Consider the following 24,410-nt stretch of genomic DNA (forward strand, 5'->3'; position numbering starts at 1 on the left):
GTTGGAAGCAACCAACTGAGCCACCCAGGTGCCCCCTGGCATTTCTTTTGTAAACCACACAGTGCCCTGAACACAGTAGCGGATCAGTTCTTCCTCAGCTGTTACTAATGACCTTGATAAGTGGGGAAAATATACTCTTAGCAAGAAATAGCCTAAGAGTAAATGTGATACTATATATAAACTGTTTGTGTTTTCAAATAAAAATAAAAATAGTGTTAATATCATATTCAGTTACTTTTTAAAATACCTCTACCTTTTTTCTCCTTATAAGATTAATAAATGCTTCATTAAAAAAAAAAACCTAACATAAAAACTTCTAACATAGAAAATAAGACTCTTTATTATTCCCTGTTTCAGAAAAAAAAAATTGCTAAAAGTTAGGTCAATATTTTACAATGTGTACATGTTTTCTCATCAAGTAACTGCACAAATTGTAATTTGTAAAAATCCAGACAGTCTCCATTGTTACTTAGTTTCCATAATGAGAGTATGGATAAAATCTGCAACTTAATCATCCCCATCCCATGAGATATTTGGGATATACTGATAAAACAGATTTAAAAAAGAGAAGTCAAATAAGCTGTGTATATTGAAATTCTGAGCACAGACTAAAAAACTAAAAATCTATAGTCATAAGACTCTGATACTTCCTACTAGATTCTAGATTATTTCCTAACAACTTCCTGTTCGCCAACTCGTTTCGATAGTGTTTAGCTTCAGGAAGTTTTTGCCTGTGAGGAGCCAAAGGATAAGTGATGACCTAGACAAAGGCGAGAACAGTCAGCCACAGTTGCCAGGCAGGGTGGAGGTGGTGGTCCCACCTGGATGACTGATGAGTGGCAGCTGCCAAGAACTTCCCTTTCCCCGCCCCACCGCAGACTTCAGAGACCCCGCAAGGGCCCCTGGCAGATCCCCAGCTTCTCTTCCTCCACTTACCGGGACTACCCATTGCAAGGATCACACACTTAGCATACACCCATTTTAACTGCAGTGATTTAAAGATTAAAAAAAAAAAAGTACTTCTCCTGCTCCTTACTTAGCAGAATAACTTAGAAAGCATGTATATAAGTAAAGCATGTAAAGGGATTGACAGATTTTTTTTTTTTAAGTAGCAAGCTCTAACGTTTCCTTGAGCTAGTGTGCGCCAGCTACATAATCCAACTCACTGCCTTTGTCCATTAACTTCCAAATGACATAATAGAAGAAGCATTCTGATACTTTCCTACTGAGAAGTAATACTGTCTAACCTGTGAGACATTTTAAAATGCTCACTTTCTAAATTAGAAAATACAGAATCATAAATAAACTTTAGAGAGTACAGAAGAAGAGAAAGAAGAAAAAGAAAGCATTTGCTTTCCAAACTCTGAAATGTGTTGATCATTTTGGGGCACTATGCCAGGTAAAATGACGGACATAAAAAGTTTATACCAAATAATTCAGAAGTAAAAAGAACAAAACTCAAAACTGCTGGTACAGAGAACCATCTAAAAATAGGAGACTACAAGTATAGGACTACATAATTTGATCTAGCAATACCTCCTAAAGAGTGATTCTAGGGGCGCCTGGGTGGCTCAGTGGGTTAAAGCCTCTGCCTTTCGCTCAGGTCGTGATCCCGGGTCCTGGGATCGAGCCCCGCATCGGGCTCTCTGCTCAGCGGGGAGCTTGCTTCCCCCTCTCTCTCTGCCTGCCTCTCTGCCTACTTGTGATCTCTCTCTCTCTCTGTCACATGAATAAATAAAATCTTTTAAAAAAAGAAAAGTGATTCTAGAAAAATAACTAAGGATGTTTTAAAAATTTTTGCTGGGGGTATCAAGCTCAACATTTTTTATCACAGAAAAAAATGTAAACAACCCAAATATACATATTCTGTGCTGTTTATACAATGGAATACTATACAGCTTCTTGAAATAACATAAAAGAATTCTGATATTTATCAACATTGGAAAGATTTTCATGGTATCAATGATGAGTCAAAACATAAGGGTACAAAAGATATGAAAAATATGAGCCTATTTCTACAACAAGGTGTATATATTTCATAATAAAATAGGCAAAATAAAAACTTAGGATACATTACCATTTCTTGACTTGAGATCTCTGTGAATCACCTTGACAGGAGCCTCCATATGTAAATAGTGCATTCCTTTTCATACAGAAAGGAAGAACAGCATTTAATATCATTTTTTCAACATTGCACTGGTATTAACTTTCCATTTTAAAACATCAGTATTACCTTTCATATTTTTGCAAAGGATTCAATGGCAGAAACGAAATTCATGTGCTCTGTTCTTATATGATTGATAAAATAGAGACAGGATATGTCTGCATTTGGAAAACTGGAAAATTCATGTGCTTTAATCTCTTAGAAGTTAGAACTTGATTGTGGGTAAAGCTATTACAATACCTAATAAGGACACCTTAATTTTCTGTAGTCTCCACAAAAATAGCACAGTTACAACTGGAGGAAGTGGTCCAATGACTACAATCAGTCAAAGTTCCAACCAAGGTTTTCGGCTTTCACTTGGATGTCTGCAGCTACCCAGTTATTTTCTCAGTACTCTTTCCAATAAGACCCTGGGAGAGGTGAGGGTGCGGGGGAAAACTGGATGGATTCATAAGTTGTGGTTGGTAAAGGACTCAGAAAAATTTACAGTAGTTACAAAATATTCTCTTTTATAAGGATGGATCTTCGGGATAACCTATATTTAACTGTACTCCAAAATTCTCTCCAACATATTTAGAATGTATATCAAGTTACTTCAGTAAATTGAATGTATATACAAATGATTTTATTATTTTGAATGAAATATTATATATCTTAAAATTATACTTTAAAAGACACATATTTCATAGTGATCCTCTTAGTAGCATTTGACTCTATGTATGTATCATATACCTCCTTAGAATAAAGAAAAAGAATATTTTCTACTGAAATACATTTCCTTTCCCTTTACTTCTCAAGTTGTCTTTTCTAAATAATGGAAGAAAAAGCCTCTCCACTGCCACAACCAAACAAGCTCTTTTTGTTAATGAACTATCCACTACATGTCATAAGTAGGTTTTGGTTCTTTTTCTGAGTATACAGAAAATTTCATTTTTATAAAGGTTAATTTTTAAAATAATTTATTATTTTTCTACCATTCTGATTCTTAGATATTTAAGGTCGTGTAAGAACAAAGAAAATTAAAAAATTTAAACTCCTGCAATACAAGAATATGACTGAAAAAGAGTCAAGTTCACAAAAGTATCAGTAATTTTTAGCGATCTTAACCAAGATATAGCTAAAATACAGGAGAACATTCTTCTAACACAAAGTTCTCCACACTACACACTGAAAATCCAAGAGCTACAACCTGGGTAACTTTTAATAACCTCTAGGATTTCATAGTGACCTCTTTCTTGCTTAAGAACCAAATTCAGGTAGAATCTGTTTAATTACCATTAGAGGCAGGGCTCCACAGTGTCTACACTGGCTGACAGTGAAGATCTCCAAAAACAACATTCAGATACTAAAGCTTTAAACAGAGGCCTTTTCTTCCTTATGGCAGATGTTACGAGAGAAAAATACCATAAGTTATATGTGTAGAATGTACAGTATGCATTTACAATTAGTGTGCATACACACAGTAGTAATCACAATCACATAAAAATCTGTTTTTATAGAGCCCTCCACAGTTCTGCCTTGTTTTTATTGCAGTGAACAATGAACAAGGCTAAAAAAACCCATCATCAGTTTTAAGGTTCAAGGTTCCTAAAAAAGATTTGACTGGTATCATTCGAAGGGGGAGATGGGGAATCAGTGAGGACGCTTCTGAGACTGGGTCCCGGTTCACCCACTTGAATCGTTCTGCTTACACACTGGGAGGGACTCGCGGCAGGCACTTCCAGATGTACCTCCCCGCCAGTCTTCCACTTCCCTTCCTACCCAGAAAGGAGACGGGCTTTTTTTTTTTTTTTCCTGGCTTTGAGGAGGTGTTCTCTCAGCAGTGATGTTAAGCAATGCCTACTTCAAAATGCAAGAATCAACTCTAATTTGAAATGAATTATTTACTCTTTGATTTCTCAACATCTTGTTGCTTCTGTGTCTTCCATCTTGGTCAGACTGAAAGGTGCACAGTTGAATGTGACAGAGAACCAACAAAAATCAAGGCTTCCTGCTTCATCTCCGAGTTCTGTGCCCTATTCTACCAGAGAGAGGTGAAGTGATTCCGAAAGCACGGATTTCTTCTTCCTTTTACAGGCCATTTTAAATGGTAAGTGTTACTTGTGACTATCAATAAATAAGTCTCTTCTCTGCCCCCCTCCTCTCACCTGGGGCCAGACAGAGGAGAACCTGCCTCTCAGGACAATTCACCAGCCATGAGAAGAGGATTTTCCTGCGCTGCGATTTGACACTGTTTTGGCACACAGTGTCGTGCCCCCCCCTCCAATGCCCCCACCCCCACCCCCATCTCTCATCTCTTTCCCTCCACTCTTGTTCTTTACCTCCAGTTCCAGTCTGCTACTTCATGAGCCCTGCTCTTTCTCTTCTTTGGCCTTCTGATAGAGTGCCAGTGATCTGGAGAAAGCCCAGAATAACTGAGCTGATCTGGAGCCAAGGGACTTGCCCCTTAGACAGGGACTGCACTGGGGAAGGGCCGGGAGGGACAAGGTTTTTATGGGACAAGGTTTACAGGCCTGGCAGGGGAGAGGGGAAGTGGAGGGGGCGGAGGGGGGTTGGAGGGAGGCAAAGAAGCATGTGCACAGCAGGAAGCAGAGTGACTGCTGTCAGTTGATTTGTTTGCTGTCTGTCTATCCTAACTGCCAGTAAATCATACCATGGGTGTAACTGGCTAAGCACCCTAAATGCAAAGGTCTGTAAGGTGAAGTGCGTTCAGTCAAAGACTGCTCGGATATACAGACACATTTATGGAAGTGTATTTCCACAATGCTTCACGCAGCTCCCAGTGAAAACGCATCCCTCGGCTTACAAACACGTGGTTCCTGTGAACTACTGATACATACAGACGTGACTACGATATTACACGAAAATGTCTTGAAGAATGCGGAAATTTAAGGCTGATTGGAAATGCCTGATGCATGAATACACAATTAAGTTAATTAACACAGCCAAAGCCTTAAGTACACCATCCTAAACATAGAGCTTATTATTCTTATAAGGTAATGAAGTATCGTTCAGCAGCAGCATTTTGCATGAAATTTAAAAAAAATTTTTTTCTTCACTTTCCCTATTTGAAGAATTTGGCAGGTGTTGATGAAACTTAAAACTGACAAGAAAATTCCCCAACGGGAAGACTGTTACTTTTGGAAATTACCTTATGACTTCCCGGTGAAAGCGGAGTGTGAGTTGCTCTCCTTACGGAGTGCTAAATATCCTTTTCCTTGCTTTGTAAAGAGAAGCTTGTAGAGATTGGAGGAGCAAAATGCAAAGGAGTGAATTGCCCTGGTAAAATCTGGACACACTTGCTTTCTAGGGGTTGCTAGAATACAAATGTAACTATCAGTGTTCATTATTTAGATTAAGTTGTTTCCAAAGCAACTTTGACAGTTATAAATAAAACTCAGAAACCTTCAGTTAGGAAAATGGAAAAAAAAGAGATAAAAATAAATGGAATTTAAATTGCTTTAGAAAGCATTAGTCTATGTCAGAATTTATGAGGGGAAAAGAACTGGGCACCTTGTTTAGGGGTTTTGTGTATTAAAAATACTTCATTTCCAGGGTGATTTCCAAGTTTACATTAAATAGAAAATACAAATCCGAATTGCTTTCACATGGCAGGGCAAATAAAACTTTTCTTTTGAAAGTGGTTACGATTTTTAGCATATTATTATGTACACAAAATAAGTAGAACTAATCCTACAATAAATCACATTTTCTGGGTACTGAGTCTAAGAGGAAACTTGCGGAACAACAGAATTATGAGCTTTCCATTTAATGTGTCAAGCAGGCTGGTCAATTACAATGTCACAAAATGTGGCAAAAATGGCTACCCTGGAGTCACGGATTATGTTGGAACATAGTTCTAGGGAAAGAAAGAAAGTGAAGAGAGAAAAGGAATGCAGGGGTAGAAAGGCAGTGACTTAAAATATCTATTAACTGCCCCCCTCCCCCCCGCAAGAGAGACAAACCAAGAAAGGACTCTTAACTATAGAGAACAGATGGTTACCAGAGGGGAGGGGTGGAGGGTGAAACAGGTGAAGAGGATTAAGGAGCACACTTGTGATAAGGACTAATACACAGAATTGTGGATCACTATATTGTACACCTGAAGCAAATGTAACACTGTATATTACATAACTATACTGGAATTAAAATAACCTGTATGAAAAGTTGCAAAATTCTTGCTACTTGCAGTCTGAAAAAGGGACATCTAAAGACACAGAATAACAAACGTTTGACCTTAAGTCACCATGTCACGATGGGAAAACGTGCCCCACCAATTCTGTAAGAATACAGGAAGTCTTATTACCTTTGGCTACATCAGTGGCCCAGGTCATAATGTGATCCATGTCCATCTCTTCACTTCTGTTACTATTAATGTAATCATAGAGTGATCCCAGAGAAGCATATTCTAGTTTCAAAGGAAAAGAGAAGCATACAATTAAAACCAAGGTGCCTTTCAGAAATAAGACTATGCACACCTGAAACTAATATATGTCAATTCTACCCAAATGAAAAAAAAAAATTAAAAAATAAGACTTTAAATTCTCATTGAGAAAATGTGTTAAAGAATTTACCAAAGGACATTAAAAGCACATAAAAACCGTTCCAGGCTGTTGTTATCATCCTCCTGAAAAGAATCTGTTAAAGACAAGACCACTGAAAGAACGAATGCATTCTGGATGGAACTGAGACACACAGGGAGGTGCTGGAAGAACGCATCTGAAACAAAGGCAGGCACGTATATACGTATTTCTTTAAAAACTGTCATTCTAGTGAGATAGAGAAGATTAAAATACATAAGCAGAGTATTTATGTGACAAGGTAAACAAATCAATCCTTGTTGCATCAGGATTTAGAAGAGCCCTCAAAATGTAAGCAGATAAAAAACCCAAGAAAGTGAGAAAATTCCTTCAAAAGTGGTTTTGAGGGGCGCCTGGGTGGCTCAGTGGGTTAAAGCCTCTGCCTTCAGCTCAGGACATGATCCCAGAGTCCTGGGATCGAGCCCCGCATGGGGCTCTCTGCTCCGCGGGGAGCCTGCTTCCCTTCCTCTCTCTCTGCCTGCCTCTCTGCCTACTTGTGATTTCTCTCTCTGTCAAATAAATAAATAAAAAATCTTAAAAAAAAAAAAAAAAAAAGTGGTTTTGAGAGCATCTGCCTTCAGCTCAGGTCATGATCCCGGGGTCCTGGGAGGTCTGCTTCTCCCTCTGCCTCTCTCCCTCTCTCCCTTAAATAAATAAATAAAATCTTCTGGGGCGCCTGGGTGGCTCAGTCAGTTAAGCATCTGCCTTCACCTCAAGTCATGATCCTGGGGTCCTGGGATGGAGCCCTGCATCTGTTTCCCTGCTTGGTGGGGAGCCTGCTTCTCCCTGCTTGTATGCTCTCTCCCTCTCTCTGTCAAATAAAGAAATTAAACTTTTTTTTTTTAAATGGCTTTGAGATATAAATTACATACCATAAAATTTGTCTGTCAGTGTACAATTGGGTGATTTTCAGTAAATTGACAGAGCTGGGAAACCACCACCACAACCCAATTTTAGAGCCTTTCCAGCACTCCAAACGGTTCCCTTGTGCCCATCTGCAGTTAAAAGCCCCACTCTACACCGCAGCCCCGCAGTCTAATTTCTGGTTCTATAAAGGTATCTTTTCTGGATATTTCATATAAATGGAATCATGCAGTAAGTGGCCTTTTCTGTCCGACTTCTTTCTCTTCACAAGACGATTCCAAGGTTCACTCATGCTGTAGCTTGTATCAGTTCTTTGGTCCTTTTTATTGCTGAATAATAGTCCAATGTGTGGATTTACAATTATTTTATTCACTCACCAGTCAATAGACATTTGGACTATTCCTGATTTGGGGCTATTAGGAATAATGTCCTATGAAACTGTGAAACTGCTTTCCAAAGAGGCTGTACCATTTCATACGCCTGCTAGCACGCTCTGAGGGTTTCAGTTTCTTTACTTGGTACTGTCCGTGTCTTAATCACAGCCGTTTTGGTAAGTAAAATTCTAGTGGCATCTCATATTGTTAATTGCACTTTCCTAGTGACTAATGAAGTTGAACATCTTTTCACGTGGCTATGAGACCTGAGTATATATTCTCAGGCAAAATGTTTATTTCAATAGTTTGCCCACTTGAAGAATTGGTTGTTTTATTAATCCCGAATTTTAGGAGTTCCTTGTTTATTCTGGAAGCAGGTCCTTTATCAGATTTGGGATCTGTAAGCATTTTCTCCCAGTCTGGAACTTGTCTTTTCATTCTCTTAACAGCATCTTTCAAAGACCAGATATTCTTAATTCTGACGATGTCAACTGCATCATTTTCTCTTTCATGGACTGTTTTTGGTGTCATATTTAAGAACTCTCTAAGTCAGAGGTAAAAAGATTGTCTCCTATTTTTCTTCTGAGAGTTCTATACTTTAGCTCTTACACTTAGGTCTTATGACCCATGTTGGGTCTATGACCTATTTTTTTGTGTGTGGTTTAAGGTAAGGATTTAATACCACTTTTTCACATGTGGATTTCTAATAGTCCCAGCACAATTTGTTGAAAATACTATCTTTTACCCACTGAATTGTCTTGGCACCTTTATTGCAAGTCAATTATCAATCAGTGTTAAGATTTTTTTCCCCTAAATTCTTAATTTTGTTCCATTGGCTACATGCCTGTCCCTTGGCCAATACCGCCTGTATCCTTGAGCACTATATCACCAATTCCTACAGATTTATAGTAAGTATTAAAATGAGGTAGTTTAAGTCTTCAACTTTAGTTCTTTTAAAATTCTAGATCTTTTGCATTTCTTTGTGAATCTTAGAATCACCTTGTAGTTTCTTATTTTAAAAAATCTGCTGGAATTGAGATAGGAATTGTTTTGAATTTATCAATCAATTTGGGGAGAACTGCCATCTTGACAAAAATGAGTCTTCCAAACCATGAACATGTAATGTTTCTTGATATTATTTATATCTATAGTTTCTCTCAGCAATGTTTTATACTTTTCAGGATAAAAAGTCTTATACTTCTTTATTCAATTTATAATCAACTATTTTATTCTTTTTGATTCTACTGTGAATAAAATTTTATTTTTTTAAGATTTTCAAGTAACCACTACATCCACAGTGGAGCTCGAGCTCACAACCCCAAGATCAAGAGTCATGCCCTACTGAGCCAGCCACATGTCCCAAAAGAAATTGTTTCTTAATTAATCAATCAATCTGGGGTTTCCTTGGGATTTTCTACATACAGGATGTCATATAAGACAGTTTTACTTCTTCCTTTCCAGTATGGACTCCTTTTATTTTTCTGGTCTAATTGCACTGGCTAGAACTTTCAGTATAAGTACAGTGTTGCTTAGATGTGGCAAGAGTGGAACCTCACTCCCTTGTCCCCAATCTTAGGGGAAGAACATTCAATTTCACTATTAAGGATGACATTAGCTATGGGGTTTTGGAGATGCTATCCATCAGGTTGAGAAGACTCCCTTCTGTTCCTACTTTACTGAGATTTCTTATGATAAACAGGTGCTATACTATGCCAACAAGTTTTGTCTTATTATTCTATTATCTATTGTAATGCCTTACATTAATTGATGTCAGATGTTAAACCAACCTTGCATCTTTGGGATAAATTCCATTTAGTAATGGGATATAATCCTTTTTGCAGGTGGCTGGATTCAGTTTGCTGATACAGCTCTTCTTCGACTTACACTGGGGTTACGTCTCAATAAGCCCATCATAGGATGAAGACACAGTTAAGTTGAAAAATGCATGTAGGGCACCAGGATGGTGCAGTCAGTTGGACATCCGACTCTTGGTCTCAACTCACATCATGGTCTCAGGGTTGTGGGATCGAGCCCTACACTGGGCTCTGTGCTCAGTGGGGAGTCTGACTGAGGACTCTCTCTCTCCCTCTGTCCCTTTCAAATAAATAAATAAAATCTTTAAACAATTGCATTTAGTACACCTAACCTACCAAACATCATAGCTTAGCCTAGCCTATCTTAAACTAAGTGCTCAGAACACTTAGATTTGCCTATAGTTGGGCAAAATTATCTAAAACAAACCCATTTTATAACGAAGTGTTGAATACCTCATGTGATTTACTGAATATTATACTGAAAGTGAAAAACAGAATGGCTGTATGGGTACAGAATGGTTGTAAGCCTATCAGTTGTTGATCATGTGGCTCACTGAGAGTTGTGGCTCATTACTGCTGTTGTCCAGCATTACAAAAGAACATGGTACCACATATTATGAGCCCCAGGAAAGATCAAAACTCAAAATTTGAAGTACTGAAGTATGGTTTCAACTGAATGCCTATTCCTTTTGCATCAACATAGTCAAAAAACTGTAAGTTGAACCACTGTAATTTGGGGACCTTCTGTCTGTAGTTAAGAATTTTTCCATCTATGTTTATGAGGGATATTGGTCTAAAGTTTTCTTTTCTTACTATGTTTTTGTCTGGCTTTAGCATTGGGATAATACTGGCCTTACACAATCAGTTAATAAGTGTTCCTTCCTCCTTTATTTTCTGAAGGAATACGGGAAGGCATTTTTTTTGATAAACATTTGACAGAAAGCACCAATGCAATCATCTGGGTCTGGGCTTTTCATTATGGAAATGTTTTAAATTTCTGATTCAAATTTCTTTACTTATTATATGTCTATTCAGATTTTCTGTTTCTTCTTGAGTCAGTTTTGATAATTTGTATCTTTATAGGAATTAGTTTATTGCGTCTAAATTGCCTAATTTGGTGGCATAAAATTGATGACACCATTCCTTTATAATCCCTTTAAATTTCTGTAGAAGCCATAGTGCTGTCTTCTTCATTTTTGAGTTTACTAATATGTATCTTCTCTCTTTTCTCTTGGTCAATCTAGCTGAAGGTTTGTCAGTTTTATTTATCTTTTCAAAGACCAAATTTTTACCTTCACTGATTTTTCTCTATTATTTTTCTGTTATTTTATCATGTTCTGCTCTCATCTTTATTATTTCCTTTCTTTGCCTTGCTCTGTGTTTATATACTTCTTTTTGGGGGGTTTCTTAAGGTGGAAGCTTGGATGATCAATGTCAGACCTTTCTTTTTTTTTTAGATTTTATTTATTTATTTGACAGAGAAAGAGAGAACACAAGCAGGCAGAGAAGCAGGCAGAGAGAGGGGGAAGCAGGCTCCCTGCTGAGCAGAGAGCCCAAAGCGGGGCTCGATCCCAGGACCCTGAGACCATGACCTGAGCCGAAGGCAGAGGCTTAACCCACTGAGCCACCCAGGTGCCCCAGACCTTTCTTTTTTTGACACAGATGTTTAAAGTTATAAATTTCCCTCTAAGTATTACTTTACCTGTCTCCTATAATTGTGTTATGTTGCATTTTTCATTTTTCTTTCTGTCCAAAATATTTTAAAGTATATGGTGATTTCTTCTTTGACTCACTGAATATTTAGAAGTGTATTGTTTAATTTCCAAAATATTTGGAGGGATTTTTCAGATTTCCTTCTGGTGTTTTTTTAATTTTTTTTAATTTTTTTTTTAATAAACATATAATGTATTATTAGTCCTAGGGGTACAGGTCTGTGAATTGCCAGTTTACACACTGCACAGCACTCTCTGGTGTTGATTTCTAACTTAACTTTATTGTAGTTGGAGAACCTACATTGCAGTATTCCAGTTCTTTTAGATGTATCAAGATTTATTTCATAGCCTAACTTATGCTATATTCTGGAGAATGTTGGATGTGTGCTTGAAAAAAATATGTATTCTTCAATGGGCTAAAATCAAGTATTGCTGAATTGTCTATTTATCCTTTAAATTTTGTCAGTTTTTGTTTTATGTCTTTTGGGGACCTGCTGTTAGGTATGTATACCTTTACAATAGCTGTATCTTCCTAATGTACTGGTCTTTTTATCATTTATAAAATGACCTTTTTCTTTTTTTTTTTTTTAAGATTTTTTTTTTTTTTAACAGAGATCACAAGTAGGCAGAGAGGCAGACAGAGAGAGAGAGAGAGAGAGAGAGGGAAGCAGGCTCCCCGCTGAGCAGAGAGCCCGATGCGGGACTCGATCCCAGGACCCTGAGATCATGACCCAAGCCGAAGGCAACGGCCCAACCCACTGAGCCACCTAGGCGCCCTAAAATGACCTTTTTCATCTCTAATAATATTTTTTCCCTTAAGCCTATTTTGTCTGAAATTAATACAGTTACTCCAATTCCTCTCATTGTTATTGTTTCCATGGTAGGTCTTTTTCCATCTGCTTACTTTCAACCTGTCTATGTCTCTGAATCTAAAGTGGGTCTCTTGTAGACAGCACACAATTGGAGCTTGCTTTTTTATCCATTGTAACAATCACTGTCTTTTAACTGGGAAGTTTAGACCATTCACATTTAATGTAATTATTGATATGGCTGGATTTGATTTTGCCATATTGTTTTTTACATGTCTCCTGTCCTTCTCACTCATCTCCTCCTTTTTTACTGCCCTCTATGTTAATACTTTTTATTTATCATTTTAATTCCTCAATTTTTTTCTGTATTTCTTGAGTGGACGTTCTTTGTAGTGGCTAAAGGGAATACAAAATGCATCTTCATTTAGTATGATCTACTTCAGCTTAACACTAACTTAATTCTAGTAAAATTCAGAAAATGATACAGCTCCATTCCCTCATTTTTATGCTATTACTGTAAAATATACCTACATTTGTTAAAAACTTATTTATTTGAAGGGCTCCTGGGTGGCTCAGTCGTTAAGTGTGTGCCTTTGGCTCAGGTCATGATCCCAGGGTCCTGGGATCAAGCCCCACATCAGGCTCCCTGCTCCTCGGAAAGCCTGCTTCTCCATCTCTTACTCCCCCACTTGTATTCCCTCTCTCACTGTGTCTCTCTCTGTCAAATAAATAAATAAAATCTATTAAAAATTATTCATTAGAGAGAGAGAGAGAGAGGAGGAGCAGAGTGAGAGGGACAAGCAGACTCCATGCTGAGTGCAGAGCACAATGCAGGGCCCAATCTCAGGACCCTGAGATCATGACCTGAGCCATGTCGGATACAACTGACTAACCCACCCAGGTGCCCCATCCACATTCTTTAAGTAAGCAAAACAGTGTTCTAATTATTGCTTTATACAATCTTATGTTTTTAGTGATGTTAAGAGAAGAAATAAGAACAAATATACATATGGAGTATTTTATATTGACCCACATATTTATCATTCCGGTACCCTTTATTTTTCCTTGAATTATTATCTGCTGTCATTTTCTTTCTGCCTAAAGAATCAACTGCCTTTAGTATTTCTTGTAAGTCAGAACTAATAGCAACAAATTCTCTCATCCTTTATTCAAGCACATCTTTGCTTTGTCTTCATTTTTAAAGGATAATTTTTTGCTGGATATAGTTTTCTTCTTTCAGCATTTTAAATGTCCACTGCTTTTGGCCTTCCTTGTTATAGATAAGAAGTTAGCCATTAATCATATTGTTCCTTTATAGGTGAGAAGTTGTTTTTATTTGCTATTAACAAGATTTTCACTTTATCTTTAACAACACAGTTTGAGGGTGCCTGGGTGGCTCAGTGGGTTAAGCCTCTGCCTTGGGCTTGGGTCAGGATCTCAGGGTCCTGGGATCGAGCCCCAACATTGGGCTCTCTGCTCAGCAGGGAGCCTGCTTCACCATCTCTCTCTGCCTTCTTGTGATCTCTCTCTGTCAAATAAATAAATAAAATCTTTAAAAACAAAAACACGGTTTGACTATGATGTGTCTAGGTATGGGTTCTTTTCGATCTATCCTACTTAGAGTTCATCAAGCCTCTCCAGCATGTAGATAAATGCATTTTATCAAATTCAGGAAGTTTTTTGGCCTTTATTTCTTCAAATACTTCTCTATTTTTTCCATTTTCTATTTTTTATTTTATCTATTTTTCTATTTTCTATTTTCTATTTTTCTATTTTTCTACTTCTCTTCTCTCTCTGCTACTACACATTAATTGGTACACTTGATGTTGTCCATAGGTCTTTGAGGTTCTGTTCCTCTTTACTCAAGTTTTTTCTCTTTTTCAGACTTGATAATTTCTATTGGCCCCAATTTTAAGTTCACTGACTTTTTTTTCCTTGCTATCTCAAATCTGCTGTTAAGTCACTCTAGAGAACTTTTTTTTTTTTTTTTAAAGATCTTATTAATTTGAGAGAGAGAGTGAGAAAGAGCATGAGAGGGTAGAAGGTCAGAGGGAGAAGCAGACTCCCCCTGGAGCTGGGAGCCTGATGTGGGACTCAATCTGGGACTCCAGGATCAGGACCTGAGCCCAAGGCAGTCGCTCAACCAACTGAGCCACCCAGGTGCCCTAGAGATTTTTTTTTTTTTAATTATTTCCTTTTCTACTCCAGAATTTCCATGGGGTCCTATTTCTTAAAAATTCTATTTGCTTGATGAGAGTCTCTGTTGTTTGATTCACTGTTTTTTGTTTTTGTATAATTTTTACTTTCACATCAAAGTTATTAATAGCCACCAAATAGCATAAAATTACAATGATAATCTTAGATGAACAAAGGAAAGGCAAAGAGCTTTAAGTTTTACTATGAAATAGTCTGGTTGAATGTAACAATGAAGACCTTAGAAATCTATATTACCACATAATCTAGACAAGTAAACTGCCTTCTATAAATAAAAATATCCCTGGTGATACAGTATTCGAATAGTTTTTGGTTACTAAAATAGCATTTAGTAGATTTTCTCAGCACCTTTAAGAGTGACTGTAGATGCCAAATACAAAGTAATGTTCACCTCCACCACCAAAAAAATTACTCCTCAGAAAAGAGGGAGTCACCTTTTACTAAGATAAATTCTAAAATCTCTCATAGGGTACTCTCTCAATTTATTTTGTACAGCAAAACATATTTGGCAAAAAATATCTGAGCCTGAGATTACCTTAATCAAAGGTAAATTTTAAAGGCTCATCAAGTTACCCCTATGAGTGGGAAACCAAAAAAAAAAAAAAAAAAGGCAACAAAACAAAACTTAACACAGACTAATCACTTCTGGACCTACGAACTCTCCATTGCAACTGTGGGATACTACTGAAAACATGAGTGGCTCAGTTCTTAAGCGTCTGCCTTCGGCTCAGGTCATGATCCCAGAGTCCTGGGATCCAGCCCTGCATGGGCTCCCTGCTCAGTGGGAAACCTGCTTCTCCCTTTCCCACTCCCCTTGCTTGTGTTCCTGCTCTCACTGTCTCTCTCTCCCTCTGTCAAATAAATAAATAAAATCTTTTTTAAAAAATCACTTAAAAAAGCAATACAGTTATGGTTATAAATATGCCCTGTGGGACTAAAATATCCACCAACCCTGATGTTATGCCATTGAATACTTCAAGCTTGGGATGAGTATCCAGATAGCACACACAGAAATCCAAACTACCGTATTTTGAACATCTTAGACTACAGTGAAGCGGATTTTGTGATCCTGGGATTTATATTATGAAATATTTATCTGTCTTCTTCTTGTTTCTGAAACAAAGCTCTTAAAATCTGTGGAATTTTCTAAGCAGTAAGAGTAATGGGAGCATCTTTTGTTATAGTATTTGGTCACTGTCCTTGCTTCCCCCATTAGCTCCAGAGCCATCAAGGTGAAAGGGGTGTCTTGTTATTCATAATGCCCCTTTCAACCACATCTGAGTTTATGTTAACGAAGTGCCTTTTGGAAAGCCTCTTAGGATGGGAGCTATTCTACAGGAGAACCGACTAGAATTCCCTCTGGGGAGGGGAGAGGGCTGGAGTTGTTGAAAATCACCAACCACCAGTGCTTAATCAACCATGCCTATGTAATAAAACATATAAAAATCCAAAAGGATGGGGTTCAGAGAACTTCAAGATTGGTGGAGAACACATCCACATGCTGGGAGGGCTCACCCCAAACTCCAAAGGAACAGAAAACCCTGTGCTCAGGACTCTTCTGGACTTTATCCTATTTTTCTCTTCATCTGATATCCTTTCATATATCCTTTGCAATAAACCAGAAATCTAGTAAGTAAGCTGTTTCCCTGAGTTCTATGAGCTCTTCCAGTATTTGATCAAATCTATATATATATTTGATCAAATTTATATGCTTTAAAAACCACTTCACTTCCCTCTAGAACACAGTTTATTGGACTTAGGAATAAAACATTTGTTTTAATTCATTTAAAAAAGGGTCATTAAGAACCATATTAAGGAAACATTTCCTTTTGATTTCTAAGTTAATTTTTCCCTTTTAGTTTTATGGCAACCATAGCTGGCTTTGAAAAATGTAAACATTAAAAAAGAAGAGAAAAAAGAAAAATGTAAACATAGAGTCACAATCTTACTGAAACAAACGCCATTATCACAAAATCTCTTTGTAATATTACCAAGTAAACTTAATTTGGATTATAACTAATAGTACAAATGAATTTAGGTAAATGTCTAGAATTTGTTTTAATAAAACGTGACATTTATTTCTAATTGGCTAATAAGATCAACACAACATCAAAACATGCAAATTAGATGTGTCTGTGACTGAAATACATCAAGACGGAGTTCAAGGAAATGAAATCAGGCACTTAAAAATTAATGTTTTCCATGCTTGAGTTTTTGTTTTAAGATTTTATTTATTTATTTGACAGAGAGAGAGAGAGAGAGAGAGATCACAAGTAGACAGAGCAGCAGGCAGAGAGAGAAGGAGAAGCAGGCTCCCTGCCAAGCAGAGAGCCTGATGTGGGGCTCAATCCCAGGACCCTGGGATCATGACCCGAGCCGAAGGCAGAGGCTTAACCCACTGAGCCACCCAGGCGCCCCTCCATGCTTGAGTTTTAATGAGGATTTGGGTCTGTCAAAGAATCATATAGAACTAGTATCCTTTCTGAGAGTAGCGGTAAGAGGTCATGTAGAATTAGTAACAAATTTAAGAGGTGACAGCAGCTGTAGAGCACAAAGATGTAATTCCCCAGGCCCTGAGACCCTCAGCCACCTTCCTCTGGAGTCCTGGGACCCAGTCTGCCTCCAGGTACTTTGTGCAGCGTTCCTCTCCAAACTGGCTCCAAAAGAACCACGTGACGTGACCCAGAGTATAACACCTTCCTTCCCAGGAGTAATTACCATTACACTCCCAGACATCAAGTATTTGTGTAAATACTTGTTAAAAAAAGAAAAAGAAAAAGAAAAAAAGAAGATAAAAGAATGGGAGTAGTACAGAATTAAGAGGTTTCCAAAGATGAAAGAAAACTTGATCCATTATTGAATTGCTTCTTTTGACTTTGGAGTCTGAGGTTCTGGTCACTCCATTTCTTTGTAGATCTAGGGGAAAGATGCTCACTTCCATTCCAAGGGAAACCAAGTGGCAGCTGCCTCTTGGACTCTTCCCTGGGTCCCCCTATAAGCAGGTTTTCTAAGTCTGTGATGAAAAGTTTCGGCACACATGCACACACAGGGGCGCACACACACACATACACACTCCCACCCTGGAATCATCTATTCTAGTCCCTTCATTCACATAGGAGAAAACGGAGACACAGATCATCAGACCCATCTATGCACCTTTGGCAGAATCGGGACAAGACACATCTCCCAATTCCCAGTGACATTCTATTCTGACACTCTGATAAATTTTCTTCCAAGTCCTCCATCTGAGCACCAACAGCTTCTTCCTGCAACAACCTTTCCTATGAACAAACTCAAGTGGAATGGATTCAAGTCATTCAAGTTTCCCCTCACAGAACCCCAAAATCTGAGGAAGATGACTGAGTTCAAAAGAGAGGGAGCTGACTAAGCTGAGTGATCAAGGTCTCCCTGCCTGTTTGTCTCTCTTTCTCCCTTAACCTCCCCATATTAGACCTTTTTGGACATATTTGTGTCCATTTCAAGAGGCAGAAAAAATGCTGTCATCCGCAGCCCATCTGAGCCCCCAGACTAGGCTCAGTTTGCATGTTTGCACAGAACATGGCTGGATCTTTAAGCCGCAGGAAGTGGTCTGAAGAGCTCAGATATTTCTTTGGTAGATACTTATAAACATACAATTAAAATTAGTATCTCCAGAAACAAAATTAACCTTATCAAAATAATACATTTTAAAACACCAAAACTTGGCTAAGAAGTATCTTTAATAATCAAACTCACAGGTCAATAAGAGAGCTATAAATAAATAATTTACTATTACCTGACAATTGTGAAACTTGCGTGGTTTTAAAGAAATTTTTAATGTTGGGGTGTCTGGGCGGCTCAGTGAGTTAAGCCTCTGCCTTAGGCTCAGGTCATGGTCTCAGGGTCCTGGGATCAAGCCCCACATTGGGCTCTCTGCTCAGCAGGGAGCCTGCTTCCCCCTCCCCCTCTGCCTGCCTCTCTGCCTACTTGTGATCTCTGTCAAATAAATAAATAAAATCTTAAAAAAAAAAAAAGAAATGTTTAATCTTAACAGTTGCTTATTCTTGGCTCTATAGGGAAACAGTTATAGATCTAAAAAGAACTAATCAATTATAACCAAAGGTTTGGGGAAGGTAAAGATGCATGAAACAAAGGACTGGTGAGTCCATAAAATAACTAAGTGAAATCAAACTTTCTCACCCAAATCCTTGAATGCTTTCTTCATCTTTTGGATGAGAAGACCTGGGTTGAGTGGCTAACAGTGAAGTGTCCCTCACATCCTCCCGGGACTCAGAAAAAACTCTTGGAAAAAGGAATTCACACCATGACTTCAGTTCCTTTTTCTACTCCTCAGCCTTACCTCAAGAAACTACAAGACTTCATGAATAGTCCATGGAGTTCATTAAAGCTAAAGTCTTCCACTCAAAGGGTTAAATTAGGCTAAGAGTACAAGACCAGAACCCCAGTTTCTAATCTCTTTGGAGCACCACACTTTCACCTACTAAATAATAACTTAAGCCACAAACAAGGATCAGAAAACTCAATTCAGGGGCGCCTGGGCGGGGGGCTCAGTCCATTAAGCGTCTGCCTTGGACTCAGGTCGTGATCTCAGGGTCCTCAGATTGAGCCCTTTTCCGGGCTCCCTGCTCAGCGGAGAGTCTACTTTTCCTTCTCCCTCTGCTCCTCCTCCTACTGGTGCTCTCTAATAAATAAATAAAATCTTTAAAAAAAAAAGAAAGAAAGGAAACTAGATTCAGATTTTTAAGGTAAACCTAACTAGTAAAAAGCAAATACAATGGACTAGGAAAGGGGAAGCAATATGGCAAGTGGGTCAGGGACAGGATTTAATTTTAAATCAGAAATATGACTTAAAAGATTAAACGTGGTTTACACACTAACAATATAACCCATTCTTAGATATTCAGGTTAATAGGAAATACACAGGCTCGAGACTGAAAGCTGCCACATTACCCCATTTTAAGGCATAGATCTAAACATAGCTGAATGGGGATAAAATTCCCTCCATTTAAGAATTTAGGTAAAAATGCTGTTTATCGGGGATGCCTAGGTGGCTCAGTTGGTTAAGTGGCTGCCTTCGGCTCAGGTCATGATCCCAGTGTCCTGGGATCGAGTCCCACATCGGGCTCCTTGCTCGGCAGGGAGCCTGCTTCTCCCTCTGCCTCTGTCTGCCACTCTGTCTGCTTGTGCTCACTCTCGCTCCTCTCTCTCTCTGACAAATAAATAAATAAAATCTTTTAAAAAAAAATGCTGTTTATCGGAGTAAAAGCATGTTAAGCTGCTCGCTGCTCGAAGGTGGAAGTAACAGCAACCATGTCCCTAGGTGGGTAAGAACCAGCATACTCAGCCTTCTGGAACTAGCCCATAAACAAGACGAGGAGCTTCTGTGTAAGATCAACCTGAGAAATTTATACCAACGGTTCTACTGCTAGCTGGACGACCTTGGGAAAGGTACTTAAGTTAGAGTTTTAGTTTCTTATTTATAAAAATTATTCATAGAAATTATTTTACCTATCTCATGGAGTCATTGTAAGTATCAGAAGAGATCATTTATAAAGAGTACCTAACTCACAGTTCTTTATGGACGATGTTTTGTTGTTATTCTCTGTAAAGACAATCCAAGTGGTTAACACTACAGCAGAAGAAGGGGTTAATCTTTGAAGGTTTTCTGGTTGGTTTTGCTTTAATCAAAGAACAGCCACACTAAAGAACCTGACCAAAGTTACTTACTATGAATTGAACGTGATACTTATTATGAACCTAAAGCTGTTCATTGGATTGTATAAATACGAGTACAAAGTATTAAAAATATGTGTCGGTCTTTGCTTTTATACGGCAGAATTTTCTGTGTGCTCCTCTTTGGAAAGGGTATTCCCATCAGTTATAAACCGCTGCTCCAAATGTGGTAATTTAGATCAAGGTCATTACCAACCCAGATGACCAAACCTGAAAAATACTGTTCTCACGTCAGAGACCTTGAAGAAAGAACGCTCTAATGGGACTAAAATACCTTGCAAAGAATTACAACACGAACAGCTCAAGAAATCTTAATTTGTAAAAGGTCACAGAGTTACAAAAAACATCGCTCATTTCAGCTAATTAAATGAAATTTTAGTTAAACGGCACCTTTAAATATTGGTATTGCAGCTGCAAGTGCATTTAAATAGCATTTACGCAGATATAATTAGCACAATTAAACATGGGTAGAAGTGGAAGCACCATTCTTAATTATATTGATATAATCAGTTTTATTAATGCTTTATAGCAACAAAAGTGACATCTGACAGTAGCGCACAATTCATGACTGAACCTCATATTAAGCGTTTTAGCATATTAAGGAATCAAAAGCTAGGTAACTGGGGAAAGAAAGAAGTCAAATAACGCGTGCCTACCTGTGACGATCCCATAGTTGGGAGGTTCGAGAATTACTCCATAAAACTGGATGATGTTTCTGTGACTGAGGACACTGAGTATTTCTGCCTGCATGAAAATCAAATACAAAGTTACAGAAGATTTCACATTTATAAAAGTCTCCCTAAAATAGGTTGCCCGTTCAATTTCCTTTTACATACATTTAAGAAGATAGATACGTGCTCAACAAGTATGTGCTGCTGATAGAACTCTTGTGTTTCCAAGCCTTCTTAAAAGTTTGAGAATTTAGATTGAAACTTTCCGACATTTAAAAAGGAAATGGGATTCAAGGGGCAGAAGCAGGGGTGCATCCCGGCAAGCCAGCATGACAGGTAGTGAAGAGGGTGGTGGCGAGGCGAGAGGCCCTATCTGTTTACAGAAAAGCCCTCTTCCTAATAGTTAATGTGTTTTTTCATTCTGCATCGTGTCTCTTGTAGGAGACCGAACTACTACTGGTCGGATGAAGAGTCATAACCAAATTAACGGAGGATTTCTGAACTATTGCTAAAACAGGTTCAGGTAATACCCATTGATATTATTTAACTAATTATTCAAAATATATTTTTGCTCTTGTACTATATACAGCAAAGTCCTGAAAAGGATGTAAGGGTGGGTTCCTGACCTTCAGTGGTGACCTGGCAAGTAGGGAAGCCGTACTTTACATCTGAAATGCATTAAATACCAGAAAACTCTACTGCAGAGTGACATCATAAAAAAATAATAAACTTAATTTTTTAAATGAAAAAACAGAGATACTGCAGTGTATATCTGCTAATGTCTATAAGAAGGACATTCTCTAAGTTAACTAAATCACATGTATTTATTACCTTTGTGGAGACAAAATACAGGTAATCAAGAATTATAAATACAATTAGATACAAAATCACTTAGGTACAAAAAAATTTAATATTTTTAAATGAAAAGCATGTTATTGACAGTAAGTAAACAGGAGATTAATAATTCCCCATTCTAGGTAAGCAATTAAAGAATGAACTGGGCTTGGTTAGAAAGGGGACTCCCCTTTGGGAATCTGCACAATGTAAATCAGTATTATTTGTTACCAATTTTTTGTCACAGGATAAGAATTGAGATTTCTTAAAAACACTGCGAAACTTGTTTTTAAGGTGGTATAACTAGGTACAAAACAGAAGTTTAAGTGTTGGCATGGGGTCAATACGGAATCAAGAGAAAGGAAAATTATTGACTGGATGAGACATTTATCAAGGTTTCTCTGCCAGTGTTTTCCTTTTACTGACACAGGTGCTGAAGGGAGTGATCAAAACACCCCTCTCACACTCTCTGAGTGCCTACTGTGTGCAGAGGGTCTGTGTTCCTCAAACAACCTTCTTCCCATAGTTTAGCTTTCCAAGTAGAAAGAAAATGCATTAATTGAGCAAGACAATTATTCATCCATATGGCAATTCTATGGCTCAGTGGGTTAAGCCTCTGCCTTCGGCTCAGGTCATGATCTCGGGGTCCTGGGATCGAGCCCTGCGTCGGGCTCTCTGCTCGGCGGGGAGTCTGCTTCCCCCTCTCTCTCTGCCTGCCTTTCTGCCTGCTTGTGATCTCTGTCAAATAAATAAATAAAATCTTTGGAAAAAAAAAAAGAAATAATAAATGAACTTTATTCTTAAGACAGAGTTCGCGTGAGGGCCACCTGGGTGGCCTTCACCTCGGTGAAGCATATATCTGCCTTCAACTTGGGTCACGATCCTGGGGTCCTGGGATCGAGTTCCAAGTAGGGCTCCCTGCTTGGCGGGGAGTCTGCTTCTCCCTCTGCCTCTCAACCCTCTTGTGCTCTCTCCCCCTCTCCCTCTAACAAGAAAATCTTAAAAAAAAAAAAAAAAAAAAGAGTTCATATGATGTGAAATTTGGAAAACATAAGCCCCCCCTATTTTTAACATGGATCAACTCTTTGTCAGTAAAGCATTAGAATTTAATGCAAGTCAAGCACTAATGTTTGGACCAGTATTTATCAAAACAGGGGAATGTTATCCTATGGTATGTTCTGGTGAATTCTTTGGGGTATCTAAATTCTGTGATCATTAAAAATCGCTGGCTCAGTCAATAGAGCATGTGACACTTGATCTCGGGGTTGTAATTTCGAGCCCCAATTGGGTGCAGAACTTAAAAAAAAAAAAAAGAGAGAGAATTTCTAAATCTTTGGATGGCCATTTTATAATTCAGCACCACATGGGATTTTCATTGTTCCAGCTAATTTTCATGTTTACATTTAAGATATTGCCAAGTAATGCCTTGGTGAGACAGAATTTATCTTTCAAGTGCTGGTAAACATATGCAGATGTTAAAATAACAACCATTATTTTGTGTCCCATTGTTACGCTCATTAAATTTTTTTTACAGTTAGGAAAAACTAAATTCTTGTGGTATAATTTGTAAGTAAAAGACATTTTCACAGAGTAAGACTTTCAGTTCTAATTTAACAAACTAAGAATTTGATTTAACATAAAAACAACATAAGACTTTATAGAGTGCTTAATAGTTCCATGGAAATGGTCTTATAATAAGCAGAGATAGGCTAAATAAGTAAGTGGTATTTGCAATAAAGGAAGATCAAGTAATATCATGATGTTACCTACTCTAGCAAGCTCCAACAGAAGTAACTGTGGGATTATGTAAATGACTAAAATCTATGCTGTAGCAATCAGCATCTGACAGCAAGTGGGTGTGTTCTGTAGATTTGCCTTTACAGGCACCTGCTTGCCAACAGTTCATTAATGCAACCGTTACAGTAACAAAAAGCTTTTCTTTAAATTGTTGTTTTCCAGATTTATATTTTAGAATACTCTAGCAAATAGACTGCCCATCAAAATAATGGATTAGTGGTTTAAAAAGTTCACTTAAGGAAACATACTAGTGATGAAGGCTAACTATAATGGTCATTGTGCCAAAAAAAAGTATCTTTTTACACTATTGACATCAACAAAAGTGATTTATTTTCAGTAAATATAATTTGATGAAAATTGTTCATTTTAGTTACGTTGACTTTATGCTTTTATTTTTACTTAACTGAAAAACTGATTTTGATTTTACAAGAGCTATAAGCATAAGGAGTTCTGGGGAGGCTGGCTGGCTCAGTCACCAAGAGCATGGGACTCTTGATCTCGGGGTTGTGAGTTTGTGTCCCATGTTGGGTATAGAGATTACCTAAAAATAAAATCTTAAAAAAAAAAAAAAAGCACAAGTAGTTCTTCATTTTATATTGTATATACTTAAGTTACACTGAAATAATAATTTTAACCAACATCAGGAATACAGATGACTTAGTATTTCTATATAAAGAATCTATATATTTCTCAGTTTGCAAAATGTCACTCTAGGAACACAAACAGAGACGTGTAGGCCAGTGCTCACTGCAGCATTATCCCCAATAACCAAAATGTAGAAGCAACCCGAGTGTTATCAACTCATGGGCAGATAAGCAAAATGTGATATATGAATACGACGGAA

General features: G+C 37.9%; 1 protein-coding gene across 5 annotated transcripts in view; it reads right to left on the reverse strand.

Moving 5' to 3' along the window:
* Positions 1-24,410, reverse strand: part of MAP3K20 (mitogen-activated protein kinase kinase kinase 20) — a 179,826-nt gene that overhangs the window by 75,107 nt on the left and 80,309 nt on the right. For all 5 annotated transcript variants that reach the window (XM_080799522.1, XM_080799523.1, XM_080799526.1 and 2 more), the window contains exons 3-5: positions 20,921-21,008; positions 6,471-6,572; positions 2,078-2,143 (exon numbers count right to left, since the gene is read on the reverse strand). In XM_080799522.1, the coding sequence (XP_080655648.1) occupies positions 2,078-2,143; positions 6,471-6,572; positions 20,921-21,008 (256 nt within the window). The remainder of the gene's footprint in view (positions 1-2,077; positions 2,144-6,470; positions 6,573-20,920; positions 21,009-24,410) is intronic.

The sequence above is a fragment of the Martes martes genome (assembly GCF_963455335.1).
Source record: "Martes martes genome assembly, chromosome: 3".
Lineage (NCBI taxonomy): Eukaryota > Metazoa > Chordata > Mammalia > Carnivora > Mustelidae > Martes > Martes martes.